Source organism: Bos mutus, chromosome 12 (genome assembly GCF_027580195.1).
Source record: "Bos mutus isolate GX-2022 chromosome 12, NWIPB_WYAK_1.1, whole genome shotgun sequence".
NCBI lineage: Eukaryota > Metazoa > Chordata > Mammalia > Artiodactyla > Bovidae > Bos > Bos mutus.
In genome coordinates this window covers 79,439,557-79,453,858 of record NC_091628.1, presented here as the reverse complement: position 1 = coordinate 79,453,858, position 14,302 = coordinate 79,439,557, and the positions used below count along the sequence as shown (strand labels likewise).

Below are 14,302 nucleotides of genomic sequence, written 5' to 3'. Positions count from 1 at the left end.
CATAGATGGCAGCCCACCAGGCTCCCCCATCCCTGGGATTCTCCAGGCAAGAGTACTGGAGTGGGTTGCCATTGCCTTCTCCAATGCATGAAAGTGAAAAGTGAAAGTGAAGTCGTTCAGTCATGTCTGACCCTCTGCGACCCCATGGACTGCAGCCTTCCAGGCCTCCATCCATGGGAATTTCCAGGCAAGAGTACTGGAGTGGGGTGCCGTTGCCTTCTCCCATCAATGTCTAGTATTCCAATTATTTAAGACTTACCTTGCCTACTAGTTAAATGTGGACGGGAACCAAGCCCTGTTGATTCAAGGGGTTCTTTGAGCCAAGAACCCTGAACCGTGATCAACAAATATTTTTAAATCCTATAATTAATAATTGAAGAGATATTTAACTCTATATAGATATTGTTGCATATCTATATGGAAACAGGCTGTATGTTATACACTGGAGGGTAGAATATATTAAAATTTGCAATTGTGTTTCTTAAATCCTATACAGTCTGAACATAAACTATTAATTATGTAACTACTGTCTCCATTTCATAAACATTGTAAAACAGAAACAGAAAAGGTGTTTTATCAGTAAGACAGACCTATCTCGTTAAAGCCACTGTAGCCCAGCTCTTGCCTGCTAAGTCCCAGATCTTCCAGGTCCATGCATTTAAATCCTGGGGGGCACTGGTAGCCTTCTTCCAGTTCTGGGGAGCAGTGTGTATCTGGGATGGCTAAACTGTTCCAGGTTACATTTCTGCAAACAACACAAAAAAGGATTTGACATTTTCAACAAGTGTGTTGATTACAATGCATAATGTAATCACTCTTCATTAATACTTACTGTCTGTGGACACGGATTTAAGATGCCTGATTCATGAATGGTATTCATCACATTAAGGCCATATTGAACATTCTCAAATGACATGAGATTCATCCACACAGAAGCTCTTTATGTTATTCTTAAACTTTTTATTTTATAGTGGAAGTAGAGCCAATTAACAATGTTGTAATGGTTTCAGGTGGACAGCAAAGGGGTTCAGTCACACATATACATGTGTCCATTCTCCCCCAAACTCCCCTCCCATCCAGGCTGCCACACGACATTAAACAGTTTCCTGTGCTATCTAGTAGGACATTGTTGGTTATCCATTTAAAATATGTTGATAGAAGTGTGCACATACCCATCCCAAACTCCATAACTATCCATTCCCTGCATCCTTCTCTGGTAACCACAAGTTCTCTAAGTCCACATAAAGCTCTTTATAAGAGCATTATTGCCATGATGGTTTTTGTCATAAAAGACCAAGACCCAGAAAAGTAAAGGAAGGAATTTTCCTGCAGATTTGCAAGGCATGTAAACTTGTCTGGGGATTCTGTGTTATTCACAAATCCTTCTCCTACTGTGGCCACAAATGTTACTTCTCTGCTTCTAAGCAACAGCTAATGATGACAGTCATTTTCCATATGGTACAAAAGTACTGTATGTGAGCCTCAGAAATGAGACTCAGCCTTCTGTGTCGTCAGATGTGCAGTTTAGACAGAAAACCAGATAAGTAAGGCGAGACTGAAGGAACTAAAGGTATCACCCTGGAAGGAGGGAGGTTATGCGGTGATTTAGCTCTGGAAATAATATGAGGTTATTTTAGATGACTGGTGATATAACTCCTTTTCATCTTTTTGGAGGATAAACTGGAATTTAAGTTGATGTGAAGGATTTAGATATGCAATGCTTTTCTTGGTAGTGAATACAGATAACCACTGGGATGGTGAATATGGAATCCCATTGTGGGCTGGCCTTAAAATGGGCCCCAAGTAGCTGCTATCTGAGACAAGTGACAGGGCTCATATAGAGGGCCCAAGTTTAGCCTAGAGAATTCACAAGTCTTATAAACCCTTGATTTTAGTATAGTCGTTTCCCACTACATTAATGTTTCTAAATGGGGACCAGCCTGAGGACCGTCTCAGTCTCCTCTGCTTATGGCCACATTGAGACAGATGTGTTGGGTCACATTTCTTTTCTTAAATATCTTCTTAAATTCATTTTGCTGCTTCCTGCCCCTTGTATAGCATGTTTTCTCTAAAGTCTGATGCATAACTACATGATCCTTTAGCTGCTTGAGGCCACTAGGCACACGCATGACCATATACACAAATTCCTATAAACACATACACAATTTTACTCACACACACATACCACACACACACCATGCCTGGTGCAGTTGTGTCTCAGTCAGAACAAAACTCTATGCTTATTCCTTCAGGATTCTGCTCTTCATTAGTGGCAACCGAGAGAATTTACACATCTCAGGGAATGTTTAAATAACTGCCACATTTTAAGCTGGTCCTTTGGATACCCACAAGCAAACCCCAAGGAAAAGGCTCTACTGTGGAAATCACCACTTGGTAGTGTCAGAAAGATATGACTTTAAGCACACATGTCGGTTAATTCCCTTTCTTTCAAATTCTTGCATAGATGGGTGCTAAGTCGCTTCAGTCACTTCATTCATGTCCAACTCTTGTGATCCCCATGGACTGTAGCCCATCAGGTTCCTCTGTCCATGGGATTCTCCAGGAAAGAATACTGGAGTGGGTACCCATGCCTTCCTTTAGGAGATCTCCCCAACCCAGGGATAGAACCCGCATCTCTTACATCTCCTGTATTGGCAGCAGATGTAAGATTTGTTCTAAAAAAGCAGTTACATAAGCAAAATATCTGCAATATAATAGGTGCTCCATAACCATTGCTATTAATTTAGTTAGAAATCTATTGTACATATATCATCAGAGTACTTTTATTTCTTAAACATTACAAAGAAAATATTTCCAATATCCCAACTTGTTCTTATACCTCCCGCTTGGCAGATACCTCAGCATGAATCCTGTAAGTTAAACAGAGTAGTCTTTCCTCATCTTTTCAAAAAATGTTTAAATATAAGTCAAGAAGACTTCACAGTCCTTTGCATGAATCTGAGGCACTTATGATATTACATATTGTACAAAATTCTCTCTTTATAAAGTCCATGGAAATTAAAAATTAATATTCTTAAGTTTCACCATGTTTCTATCTTTAATTCTCCTGACCTTTCCATTTTTAAAAAATCTCATTGTTTTGTAAACAGAGTTGATAAAACAACCGTTCACTTATTTTCTAAGTACTCGAAAAGGAATACTTAAATTTTATTTGGGCTAGTATAGAAAACTACCCCCAAATCCAATTTTATATCATCTCTGGTCTTACTGATATTTTATAAAATACCACCAAGTCCTAAAAGCTGCCACTGGATGGAAAGTGAAAGTGAAGTCACTCAGTCGTGTCCAACTCTTTTTGACCCCATGGACTGTAGCCTGCCAGGCTCCTCTGCCCATGGGATTCTCCAGGCAAGAATATTGGAGTGGGTTGCCATTTCCTTCTCCAGGGGATCTTCCCAACCCAGGGACCGAACCTGGGTCTCCCACATTGTGGGCAGATGCTTTACCATCTGAGCCACCAGGGAAGACCTAAAGTATCCAATAGAATGGATGTGTTTGAGTCACTCAGTTGTGTTCAACTCTTTGTGACCCCATGGGCTGTAGCCCTGTCAGGCTCCTCTGCCCATGGAATTCTCCAGGCAAAAATACTGGATTGGGCTGCCATTCCCTTCTCCAGGGGCATCTTCCCGACCCAAGGATCAAACCCAGGTTTCCTGCATTGAAGACAGATTCTTTACAGTCTGAGCCACCAGGAAAGCCCACTGGATGGGGGAACCATGAAATGAACTGTCCATAACTGAGATTCTCCTTAAGTCCCAAAGGAAGTAATCCATAATTACTCTGCAGCAGCAGGGAAGAACCAGAACAGTCCAGGGTGCCCGTGATGTGTGGTCCCCCAGCTTCTGGTCTCAAAGTGGATGGTTCAGTCATTACAAACGTTAACCTGAGCTCCTGGTTGAATCTTGCTCTCTGCACAGTAAACTTTTATATGCTTAACATTTACATTTCCTTACCTTTTCTAAGTATCTCATTCTTGGGGATGAGATGTTATTATTTGATACCAAGCCATGAATAAATTTCTCTCCTTTCTCAGGAATGATAATAAGATGTCAGGAAAATCTTCATCTGTTCTATCTCACCTAGCAGCTCCTTCTTACATGTTCCTCTTTTAGCTTCAGGGGGATTTCTGCCATCACATTTGGCAGTTTGCAATACCTGTTTCTGCCACAGGCCACTGGTCTTCTCAACTCTCTTTAGGATAGGAACTGTCTTGCTTAGTCAAATCCCATTATTTGTTCCATAACTGCCTTAGGTCACCATTTATTACTGGAGAAGAAGCTAAAGCTTTACTAGTAATGCTATAAATGAAGCGGTACTCAAATGTTCCAGCACCAGGGACCAGTTTCGTGGAAGATAATTTTCCCCTGGACCGGGGGGTGGGGGGCATAGTTTGGGGATGATTCAAGTGCATTACCTTTATCGTGTCCACTTTATTTCTATTATTACTGCATCAGCTCTGCGTCAGATCATCAGGCATTAGATCCAGGAGGTTGAGGACCCCTGCTATAAAGGACACAGCTGAGATGCTCATCTATCTGCTTTACAAGAAACTGGGTCCATTCAAAAGCAAAACTTTAGGTGCTGACTGAGTTCCTGCTTTATTTGCCCTGTCTGCTTCACAGATTAACATAATCAATTCCAGAGGTCAGCCTTGAAACCCAGGACATACAGGTCTCTGAACAGACATATCTCTGCCTGAAAGCTGTCCTGTTATTTGGCTACCATGTGTGCAAATCAATTAAGCAGAGATTGGAACAATTGTTAAAAGACAACGCCGAAGAGAAATGAGGTCGTGACAGCACCTGGCAACCGTGGTCTCTGAAAGCAGAGCATCATACCGTACAGCTTAGTGTCTGTGACTCAGAGATGTTTATGAGAAATTCCTAGTTAAGAGGCAATGAAAGGACACAAAAAGTTGGAAAATTCTTTTCAATTGGGATTTGTATGCGTTTCATTCTGACTCTGGATATGGTTTGAGTCTCTAAAAATAAAGCAAATTAAATGTCTCGGCTGGAAATGGTAAAACGGTATCGACAAACTTCCTTCTTGAGAGTGAGACTTTTAAAACTCAATTAATACTGAGCTGAAAATACAAAAGAAAAAAATGGCATAAATGGCTGGTCCTTGAAATAAGTCCTCCAACTTCTGGAAGCTGTTTTTATGAGTAACACTGCTCATAAAACCGTGTGGCCAGTTACGTATCTTCTTCTCAAACAGTAAATGAAGAATCATGGAAAGAGAAGGCAAAATGCGTGGGTGTGCGCACTATGCGACTGCACAGATTTGATAATACAAATCCCAGAAAGAGAAAAATGCAGACATCTCCCCATCACTGTTATGTCTCGAGTAGCTGAAAAGTCTGCCAACACATATGAGATTTTTCACAGTACACTCTTTTTTTTTTTTTTTTTAAGGATAATGTAATGAGCTGGAGCTAAGAGTCAGCATATGAGAGGTCTTTTAATTTTTTTTTTTTTCAGACATTCGTCTCTGAGTCCTGAGTACAGTGTGGAGCTGGCTGAGAGGACTTACTGAATGATTCAGGGGTCGTGAGTTCAGATAATACTCTCACCCATCTTCCCTATTTGTAGTCTATTCTCTGCATCAAAGTTAAGTTTGCAGTATGATGCCTAATCTCCTAGTTGGGTGAACACGTTTGAGAAGCCTTGCCTTTCAACTTGAACAAAAATGGGACCTTTAAACCAGGCTCCTGAATTTTCTGCTGTTAGCACACAGCCGCTTCCTCACCCAGAAGCTTTCCTTCCCCTCACTTCTCCTCTATTGTCTCCTGCCCACACGATATCTTTTTCTACCTTCATATTCATTCATGGAACAATCTAGACACATTCTGCAGCCCACATGCACTTAAAAAGAAGCCTACCTACAGGTTTCCCTCTGTGCATCTCTTCGCTCACCCACACGAGTCAACCGTTCCTCACCACTTCCTTCAACTTTCCTATCCTGGGTTTGTACTAATTCCTTGCTTTTCTCCACTTTTAATGTGGCTTGTCTATTTTTTTAACCATTTCTCTTTTGTTGCTTTAATTTAGCAGCTTGCTTTTCTTCCTCTGTCCTTTTCTTCATTTCTGCTTCTTTGACAATCTGACATAATGTTTTTATCCATCTAAATATATCATTAACCATGACTTCAGTAGAGCGACTGAGCACACACACACACCTGGGCTTGTAAGAAAGAAAACAGAGATTCCAAAATGGCAACATGTAAGAGGAAAGCAAAAACTAGAACAAGAGAAACACAAGAGTTGATTAAACGATGGTATCAACGAGGACTAAGGACTCAGGAGCCAAGAGCTTGGGTTTCCATGCCTATAAGAAGTAGAAAACAGAGTCCTGAGCCCCTGTGAGGCTGGGGTCGGGAAAGGTGACCTCAGGCATACAGACACATTAGTATTTAAAAGGGTCCAGAGTGTGATACTAATGAGGGGATCATTAGATAGGTCAATCAAGCACAAAAGAGACCATAGCTACAGATCCAAATATAGACAGGAACTAGTAAATGAGAAAGGCAGGAATAAATACTATGAGTAATGACACACAGTAAGTAGTGTGGGGATAAGAAACTATATGAAGAAAATCAGATTTCTACTTCATGCTGTAACATTTCTAAATAGTTGCAGTAACAACAACAATAACAAATATTTGCCATACAATAAACTGCACATGTTAAAAAGAACAGCCTGAGAAATCGTGACGTTCTTCACAGAACCACAATCAACATAATGAACATATTGACCAATCTCCAGGGTTTTCTAGGGCCCTTTCATCATCTCTCATTCCTGCCCCAGCCCTTATGCCCAGGCAAGCAATGATTTCCTTTCATTATCATAGATAAATCTGCATTTTCTAGAATTTTACACACATGAAATCAGAGAATATGTACTTTTTCATCTAGGTTCTTCACTCAACATAATTATCTTGAGATTCACCCAAGATATTGTGAATATCAATATCTCATACTTTTTATTGCCAAACAGTAGTTACTATAAGTGGGCTTCCCTAGTGGCTCAGTCAGTAAAGAATCTGCCTGCAATGTAGGAGACCTGTGTTTGATCCCTGGATCAGAAAGATCCCCTGGGAAAGGGAATGACTACCATTTCAATACTCTTGCCTGAAGAATTCTATGGACAGAGGAGCCTTGTGGGGTACAGTCCATGGGGTTGCAAAGAGTTGGATATGACTGAGCAACTAACATTTTCACAGTCATCCTATAGATATACTTGTTAATCCATTTACCTGTTGATGGAGGCCTGGAGTATTACCAAACTGGGCTTTTACAAATAAAGTCTTTGTATGTATGTGTGTGTATTAGTCGCTCAGTTGTAACACAGACCTTGGAGAGCACACAAATACTTTTAAAACAATTGAGACACAGGTTTTTCACATGAAAACTGCAGAAACATCTTTGTAAATCACCAGGTTAAAATACAGTTAGTAGATAAACTTACCCTGGTTTCGTGTCATTTACTACACAGTGATAGGTAAATGTCCCAAACATCTGAACTCCTAAAATGCCATAAAGAAGCAGAAAGAAAAGGAGGAAAATGGAAACACTCCATATTTGTTCTCCTGATCGCCTAGGAGGAAAAAATAAAGTAGGTAAAGCTTACCAAAATATGTCATAAACATTTTCCCTTAATTTATGTAAAAGCAGTGCTTACTTTAAAATATTTGTAATTCTGGTCCTTGGTAGCTCAAATCGGAAATAAATCCGGAATGCCCGGATCATAATTAGTGGCCGTGGGATCCGCAACATGCCCCAAGGAGACATCTGATCAACTATGTCAGCGATTTCAAACACCTGCAAATTCAGAGGTGAACAGATAACTCAGACTTTCGCTCAGCATTGCGTGTAGTCAGGACATATACAAACAGCATTACATAGCAAAGCACATGCCAAAAACAGCGTCATAGGGCACCATAGCACGGCTTGTAGTGAAGATTCACACAGACAGCATCACACGGTGTCATACATGAACCCCATTATCATCCCCCCAAAAAACTTTCTTTGGAGTATATTTTGAAGCTATAGCTCTCTTAAGAGAAACAAATACACGAATGAATCAAAGTGTCATTAATCTTGTTCATTTCCTGAATGATTGATCAAGGCACAGTTTTTATTACAAAAATAGAGTAAGTATGCCAAGTTTTCCTCACTACTAACAGTCTTTGGTGGAAATTTCCAAGTATCTAGAACATAGATTAATGGAGAAAGAGTTAATAAAAATATTATGAAAAAGAATTCCATTTACCAGCAGAGGCAAGAGGATAATTAGAAAATGTTTGTCAATCATACAATAGTCACTAAATGGAAAAGAACACATTTAATATGCAGGATGAAATTAATTGTTAGAGACGTGAGCTTTATAAAAATAAGAACAGCTTATCAATATGAACCATGATGAGTTTCTGGGCTGGATGATGAATTTATTTTATTCTGAATTTTTTAAATGAAGAATATAATAAGTTCAGTTGAATTAAATACAAAATCAAGCCTGAATGAGTGCCTGGGAACGAATTATACTGTTTTTAATAAAATCTCTCCTTCAGGCCTTTTAAATATATGTTCCCTATTTCTCAAAGTAAGGAATTTTCCATTTGCAATACACTATTTATGCTAACCAATATATATCCCAATGTATTTATATTATTTTAGCTATTTTTGGTGAGAATTTAGTCATTTAAAAGACTGGACTTTTGATTATTAAATACAATTTTTTATTCTACAAATACAGAAACCTCACTCCATGTTCTTTCCCTTTATTTCAATGAATATATTTCTAATGTCTGTTTAATGAGAAATAATCTTGTATGTACTGATTTTTATTTCTGATTGAAAAATAATTCAAACATCTGACTGATGATGATTAAAATGTCAGGCTTTTAAAAAATCAATAAACATTAAAAGTGTTTCTAGACAGTTACCCAATCACATTTTATATATATATATATATATATATATTCTTTAATATATAAATTTAGATTTTCAATAAAAATAATGCCCATTTTGGAAAATATACCCTTGTAAGTTAAAAGTATTTAATTACCTGTAACACCAATGAAACCCAAAGGCAAAAGACCATAAATCCATCAAAAACACACCAGCGATCTTTCACGTAGGAACTATCCCCCTAAAAATAAATTTCACATGGCATTATAAGACAAAATGAATAATTTCCAAAAAAATCTGTGGAGGGAATAATCAAGTGCTAATTTGATATAAGCTATCTACAATTGTTGTATCATAACTGAACAGACTTTCAAAAGGAAAGTCTTCCAGCATTTTAAATGACATTATATATGAGGAAAATAATTTCTAAAACACAAGTAACTGCAAAACTGTGCATGTAAAATTTTAAATTCATGCAAAGAGAAAACATCACGATTTTTACACATAGATTAGCCACATAGATTCTATCACATAAGAAGCCAGAGGTCATCCTACTTAATAAGCAGCTCTGGTCCTTAAACCAACTCTTCCTATAAGAACCAAAAGGATACAGTGGTCAGTGAAGGACTTTGAATCTCTGGGAACAACCATCATCAGCAGAGAATTAACCCGTAATTCACCTTGAACTGAATTAGAGGTGAAGATGAAGAAATGTGCCTTCATTTTTGAAATATACATCTATTGACTTTAACTGGGATTATAAATATAAAAGAAAGATAAAGAAGGCATGCTACTTTCCTTTTTTAACAGTTCTGACACTGGAATGCATTATTTTTATAAAATGGGACTTTTAGGAAAAAACTTTCCTTTCACATAACAAAACAGTACACCTTATGAGGTTGAAATTGGAAACCTTTAACTAGAAAGAAAGACTTCAATAGCTCGCTCAGGACTGCACAATTAAGTCACTGCTACTGCTGCTGCTGCTGCTGCTAAGTCACTTCAGTTGTGTCCGACTCTGTGCAACCCCATAGACGGCAGCCCACCAGGCTCCCCCATCCCTGGGATTCTCCAGGCAAGAACACTGGAGTGGGTTGCCATTTTCTTCTCCAATACATGAAAGTGAAAAGTGAAAGTGAAGTCACTCAGTCATGTCCGATTCTTAACGACCCCATGGACTGCAGCCTACCAGGCTCCTCCATCTACGGGATTTTCCAAGCAAGAGTACTGGCAATTAAGTCACTAGTTCTGTAGCAATCTGTGAAACTCAGTTCTGAGTCCAGTCACATGGTTACCAGCTCTGAGTGAATCTGTTTAGAAAATAAAAATAGGAACAGAAGACCAAGACTTTCAATAAAATGGTAAAATATGTTGCAGGATATTTAGGAAAATAACGTAATTTTGAGAACCTTCTGCCAGGAGTAACAAATAGATTGTCAGAAAGTTTCCTTCAGAGGTTTCCAGAAATAATTTGTTGTTTGCAAATCTAAAGCTAATGAATGATAATTCACTTAATGAAAGTTATATGACTCAGATATGAAGTTTAAGCCCAGCTTAGTTAGCACTGGGTATCCATGTACTTTATTTTTTGGGGCTCCAAAATCACTGCAGATGGTGACTGCAGCCATGAAATTAAAAAACACTTACTCCTTGGAAGGAAAGTTATGACCAACCTAGATAGCGTATTCAAAAGCAGAAACATTACTTTGCCAACAAAGGTCTGTCTAGTCAAGGCTATGGTTTTTCCAGTAGTCATGTATGGATGTGAGAGTTGGACTGTGAAGAAGGCTGAGCGCCAAAGAATTGATGCTTTTGAACTGTGGTGTTGGAGAAGACTCTTTCGAGTCCCTTGGACTGCAAGGAGATCCAACCAGTCCATTCTAAAGGAGATCGGCCCTGGGATTTCTTTGGAAGGAATGATGCTAAAGCTGAAACTCCAATACTTTGGCCACCTCATGCGAAGAGTTGACTCATTGAAAAAGACTCTGATGCTGGGAGGGATTGGGGGCAGGAGGAGAAGGGGATGACAGAGGATGAGATGGCTGGATGGCATCACTGACTCGATGGACGTGAGTCTCAGTGAACTCTGGGAGTTGGTAATGGACAGGGAGGCCTGGCGTGCTGCAATTCATGGGGTCTCAAAGAATCGGACACGACTGAGCGACTGAACTGAACTGAACTGAAGCATGTACTTTATATAAGAGGATGTAATGCCGAGTGAAACACACACACCCATACACACCAACTACACACACACATCTTGTGTAGATACACAGCTACGTACATACCCAGTTAATACTATACATAAGGCCAACTAATTTATAATAAAGTTATAATCATGGTGGGAAAACTAATCCTGTGGAGAGTTAAGAGAAAACAATGCTAGTTCTCAAATGAATGCACAAATAATTTTACCACTGGCACAAAAATCAACCAGACTTGGTGTGTATTCAAGAAGACCCACAAAAGAGTTATAAAAGCAAATTTGGGGTTTGGGTGACTAACAGGACAATAATCTATTAAATTAGCGTTATGATCATCATATGATCATATCTTACAAAGATAAAAACTATATGATAAAATGCTACTGGTTATGTATTCACATATGTACATGTTAAGTATAGAGCAAATAATTAAGGGATAATATAGCTGTCTTCAATATCCCATGAGGAATCTTCTACCATAAGCATTAAGTTTGTTTTGTACACTGCACAACTTAAAATATTAATTAATTGTAAAACTAAATATAGACAATATAACCAATATAAAATGAGTCTAATTTTGACTACCATCCTAAAAGATAATAAAATACAAATGTTTAAGCTGCACTTTTAAATTTCCCTTAAGTTTTGTTTGATATATTGAACAAATCTGTTAATTCATTCACTCAGTAAATAGAACATTTCTATGCTCTAGGCGGCATTCAGGCACCAGTGATACAGAAGTGAATAGAACACCACCTGCCCTTATGTAACTTATATTCTCAGTTACTTTTTAAAAAATGTAAAATGCACACACATTCTATTTCGATAAGTGTTATCAGAAAAATGGGCTTCCCAGGTGGTGCTAGTGGTAAAGAACCCATCTCCTAATGCAGGAGACATAAAAGATACAGGTTCAATTCCTGGCTTAGGAAGATCTCCTGGAGGAGGGCATTGCAATCCACTCCAGTATTCTTGCCTGGAGAATCCCAGGACAGAGGAGCCTGGCGGGCTATGGTCCATAGAGTTGCAACAAATTGGACACAACTGAAGCAATTTAGCATGCATGCATGCATACAGAAAAATTAAAGTATATATTTTCAAATCAACTTTTATTAAACAAATATGTTCTTATATGTTGAGCAAAAAAGTGAAATAATATCACTTGATCTTTATTTTAAGAACTAGGCATAATTGTGCTTGTTTTAAAAATGTAAAATAATTCCAAAATGAACACAGAAATTTTATGAGGCTCAGCAGAGAACTATTTTAAAATAGGAACGATTAAACGTAAATGCTAGCCAAGAAAGAGAATATTAATAATTACAGATTATTGGGTACAGAAGCACTCAAATAAGTTTATAGAAGATTTTTCCCAAATAGTATTATTTTTTTCCTGTTTTAAAATTTAAAAATGTTTCACGTAGTATCACTACAGTTAACCTCCTATTGCTCATAATTTGCCTTAGTAACAAATTATATTCAATTAGATACAAGTTGAGAGCTTCTCATTATATTGAGGGTTATTTAAAATATAAAAAACGAGGATAAATAATGGTATTTCCCAGGGAGGGGAACAGAGTGGCAAGGAGCCAAAGGTGGAAAAGAGACATAATTTTTCCCAGAATATCCGTACATATGCCTTTTGACTAATGGTCATGTGTTACATTTTTAAAATAGATCTTTCAAAGCTAACTTTTTTAAAAGGTGAAAATTCTAGCATTAACAAAAATCACTCAGTTGGTGTGAATAAAGTCAAATTTGAAAAATATGAGCCTCACAAATTTACAATGTAAAGTCATCAGTAACAGAGTTGGCTGGATTTTTATTTACTATATAGATTTATAGGTTAAGGAAATTGATGTTGAAAAGCTGACTTAAGAGTATATTTTGAACTCTATCAAAGGATGGATTATTTTAAGTCATTTTAGAAGTTCCGGTTGGATTCCAAATAAAACAAAAGCATGCAAACACACAACTGACTCAATGGACATGTATCTGAGCAAACTCTGGGAGATAGTGAAGGACAGGGAAGCCTGGAGTGCTGCAGCCCATGAGGTCACAAAGACTCCGACATGACTTAGCAACTGAACAGCAACAATGCAAGCACATTCTAATTTCTAATGACCTCATGAAAAGTGGTTTAGCAAAAAAAGTTCTACTGTATCATACAGAAAGCTATTTCTGAATTATGAAGTCATTTGAGTTGAATTATCTGGAATGTTCTCTGTGGTGGATGTTCCAGCAATTCAGAGTGGTATCTGCCTGTCCCAACAAGACCACCACACTCTAGATTGCATGGAATGGTCAATTAAAACTAGCTTCTTTTAACTTGCCTGGTATAAAACATGAAATAATCCACCAAGCAGAAGTTTTACACAGTATTTTTTGGTTTCAGTTTCCAGGAGTCCTTCAATATTTATAAAAACCTTTGAGCTGTGTCATAGTGATCCGAGTTACAAAGACCAATAACACTCAGATTTTTCCCATCTTTTTTTTTTTTTAACCTTTTGCCCTTTAGCATTCATTGTCCTTCATGCTGTTTGGTCTTCCTGAAAAATTCCCTGCAGTCTATGCCAATTTTTTCCTCCAGACTTTGGTCTGACCACAGCCCACTCTAATCACTGCTTTTGCTCATATATCACGCAACCAGCAGCAACTCAGCTCTTGTATATAAATAAGGTTCATACTGTGTAACGGACAGAATAGTCCTTTGTAACTCCCATCTAGCTATTTAATTAACTTATATTTTAGTTCCTGTAGTTTGGGTTTCCCACTTAAATCTTCTCTAAACATATTCTCTGGCGCTGTATTTTTTAAAAAAGGTCTATCTTCCATTCCACTGTCAATGTTTGAGTTTGCTCTGAAGATTAATAGTATCTTGAAACTTTAGACAATTTCAGGCGGTATTCCCACTACCTTGCACCATGATATTAAATGAATGAGATAAGCATATGAACCATGTCTTTTGAGCCTCTGTAGATTACAATGCAGACAGTAAGAAGTCAATGCTTATGCTTCATGAATGCATCCGTGCACCTATCCGTTCACTGAAACTACTACTACTGTCCCTTTAAAGGAATGCTTCTTGGTCGCAAAAAGAGAAAGATGTAGTACATTGAAAGGTACTACCTTAAAGTTAAGACTCTTTTCCTGAATAATCATGAAAGAT

At 38.0% G+C, this 14,302-nt stretch overlaps 1 protein-coding gene across 1 annotated transcript in view; it reads right to left on the bottom strand.

The window, feature by feature from the left end:
* Positions 1–14,302, bottom strand: part of NALCN (sodium leak channel, non-selective) — a 286,838-nt gene that overhangs the window by 263,114 nt on the left and 9,422 nt on the right. Inside the window, exons 3-6 of the mRNA XM_005899261.3 lie at positions 9,087–9,170; positions 7,701–7,840; positions 7,488–7,616; positions 591–745 (exon numbers count right to left, since the gene is read on the bottom strand). Of these exons, the coding sequence (XP_005899323.1) occupies positions 591–745; positions 7,488–7,616; positions 7,701–7,840; positions 9,087–9,170 (508 nt within the window). The remainder of the gene's footprint in view (positions 1–590; positions 746–7,487; positions 7,617–7,700; positions 7,841–9,086; positions 9,171–14,302) is intronic.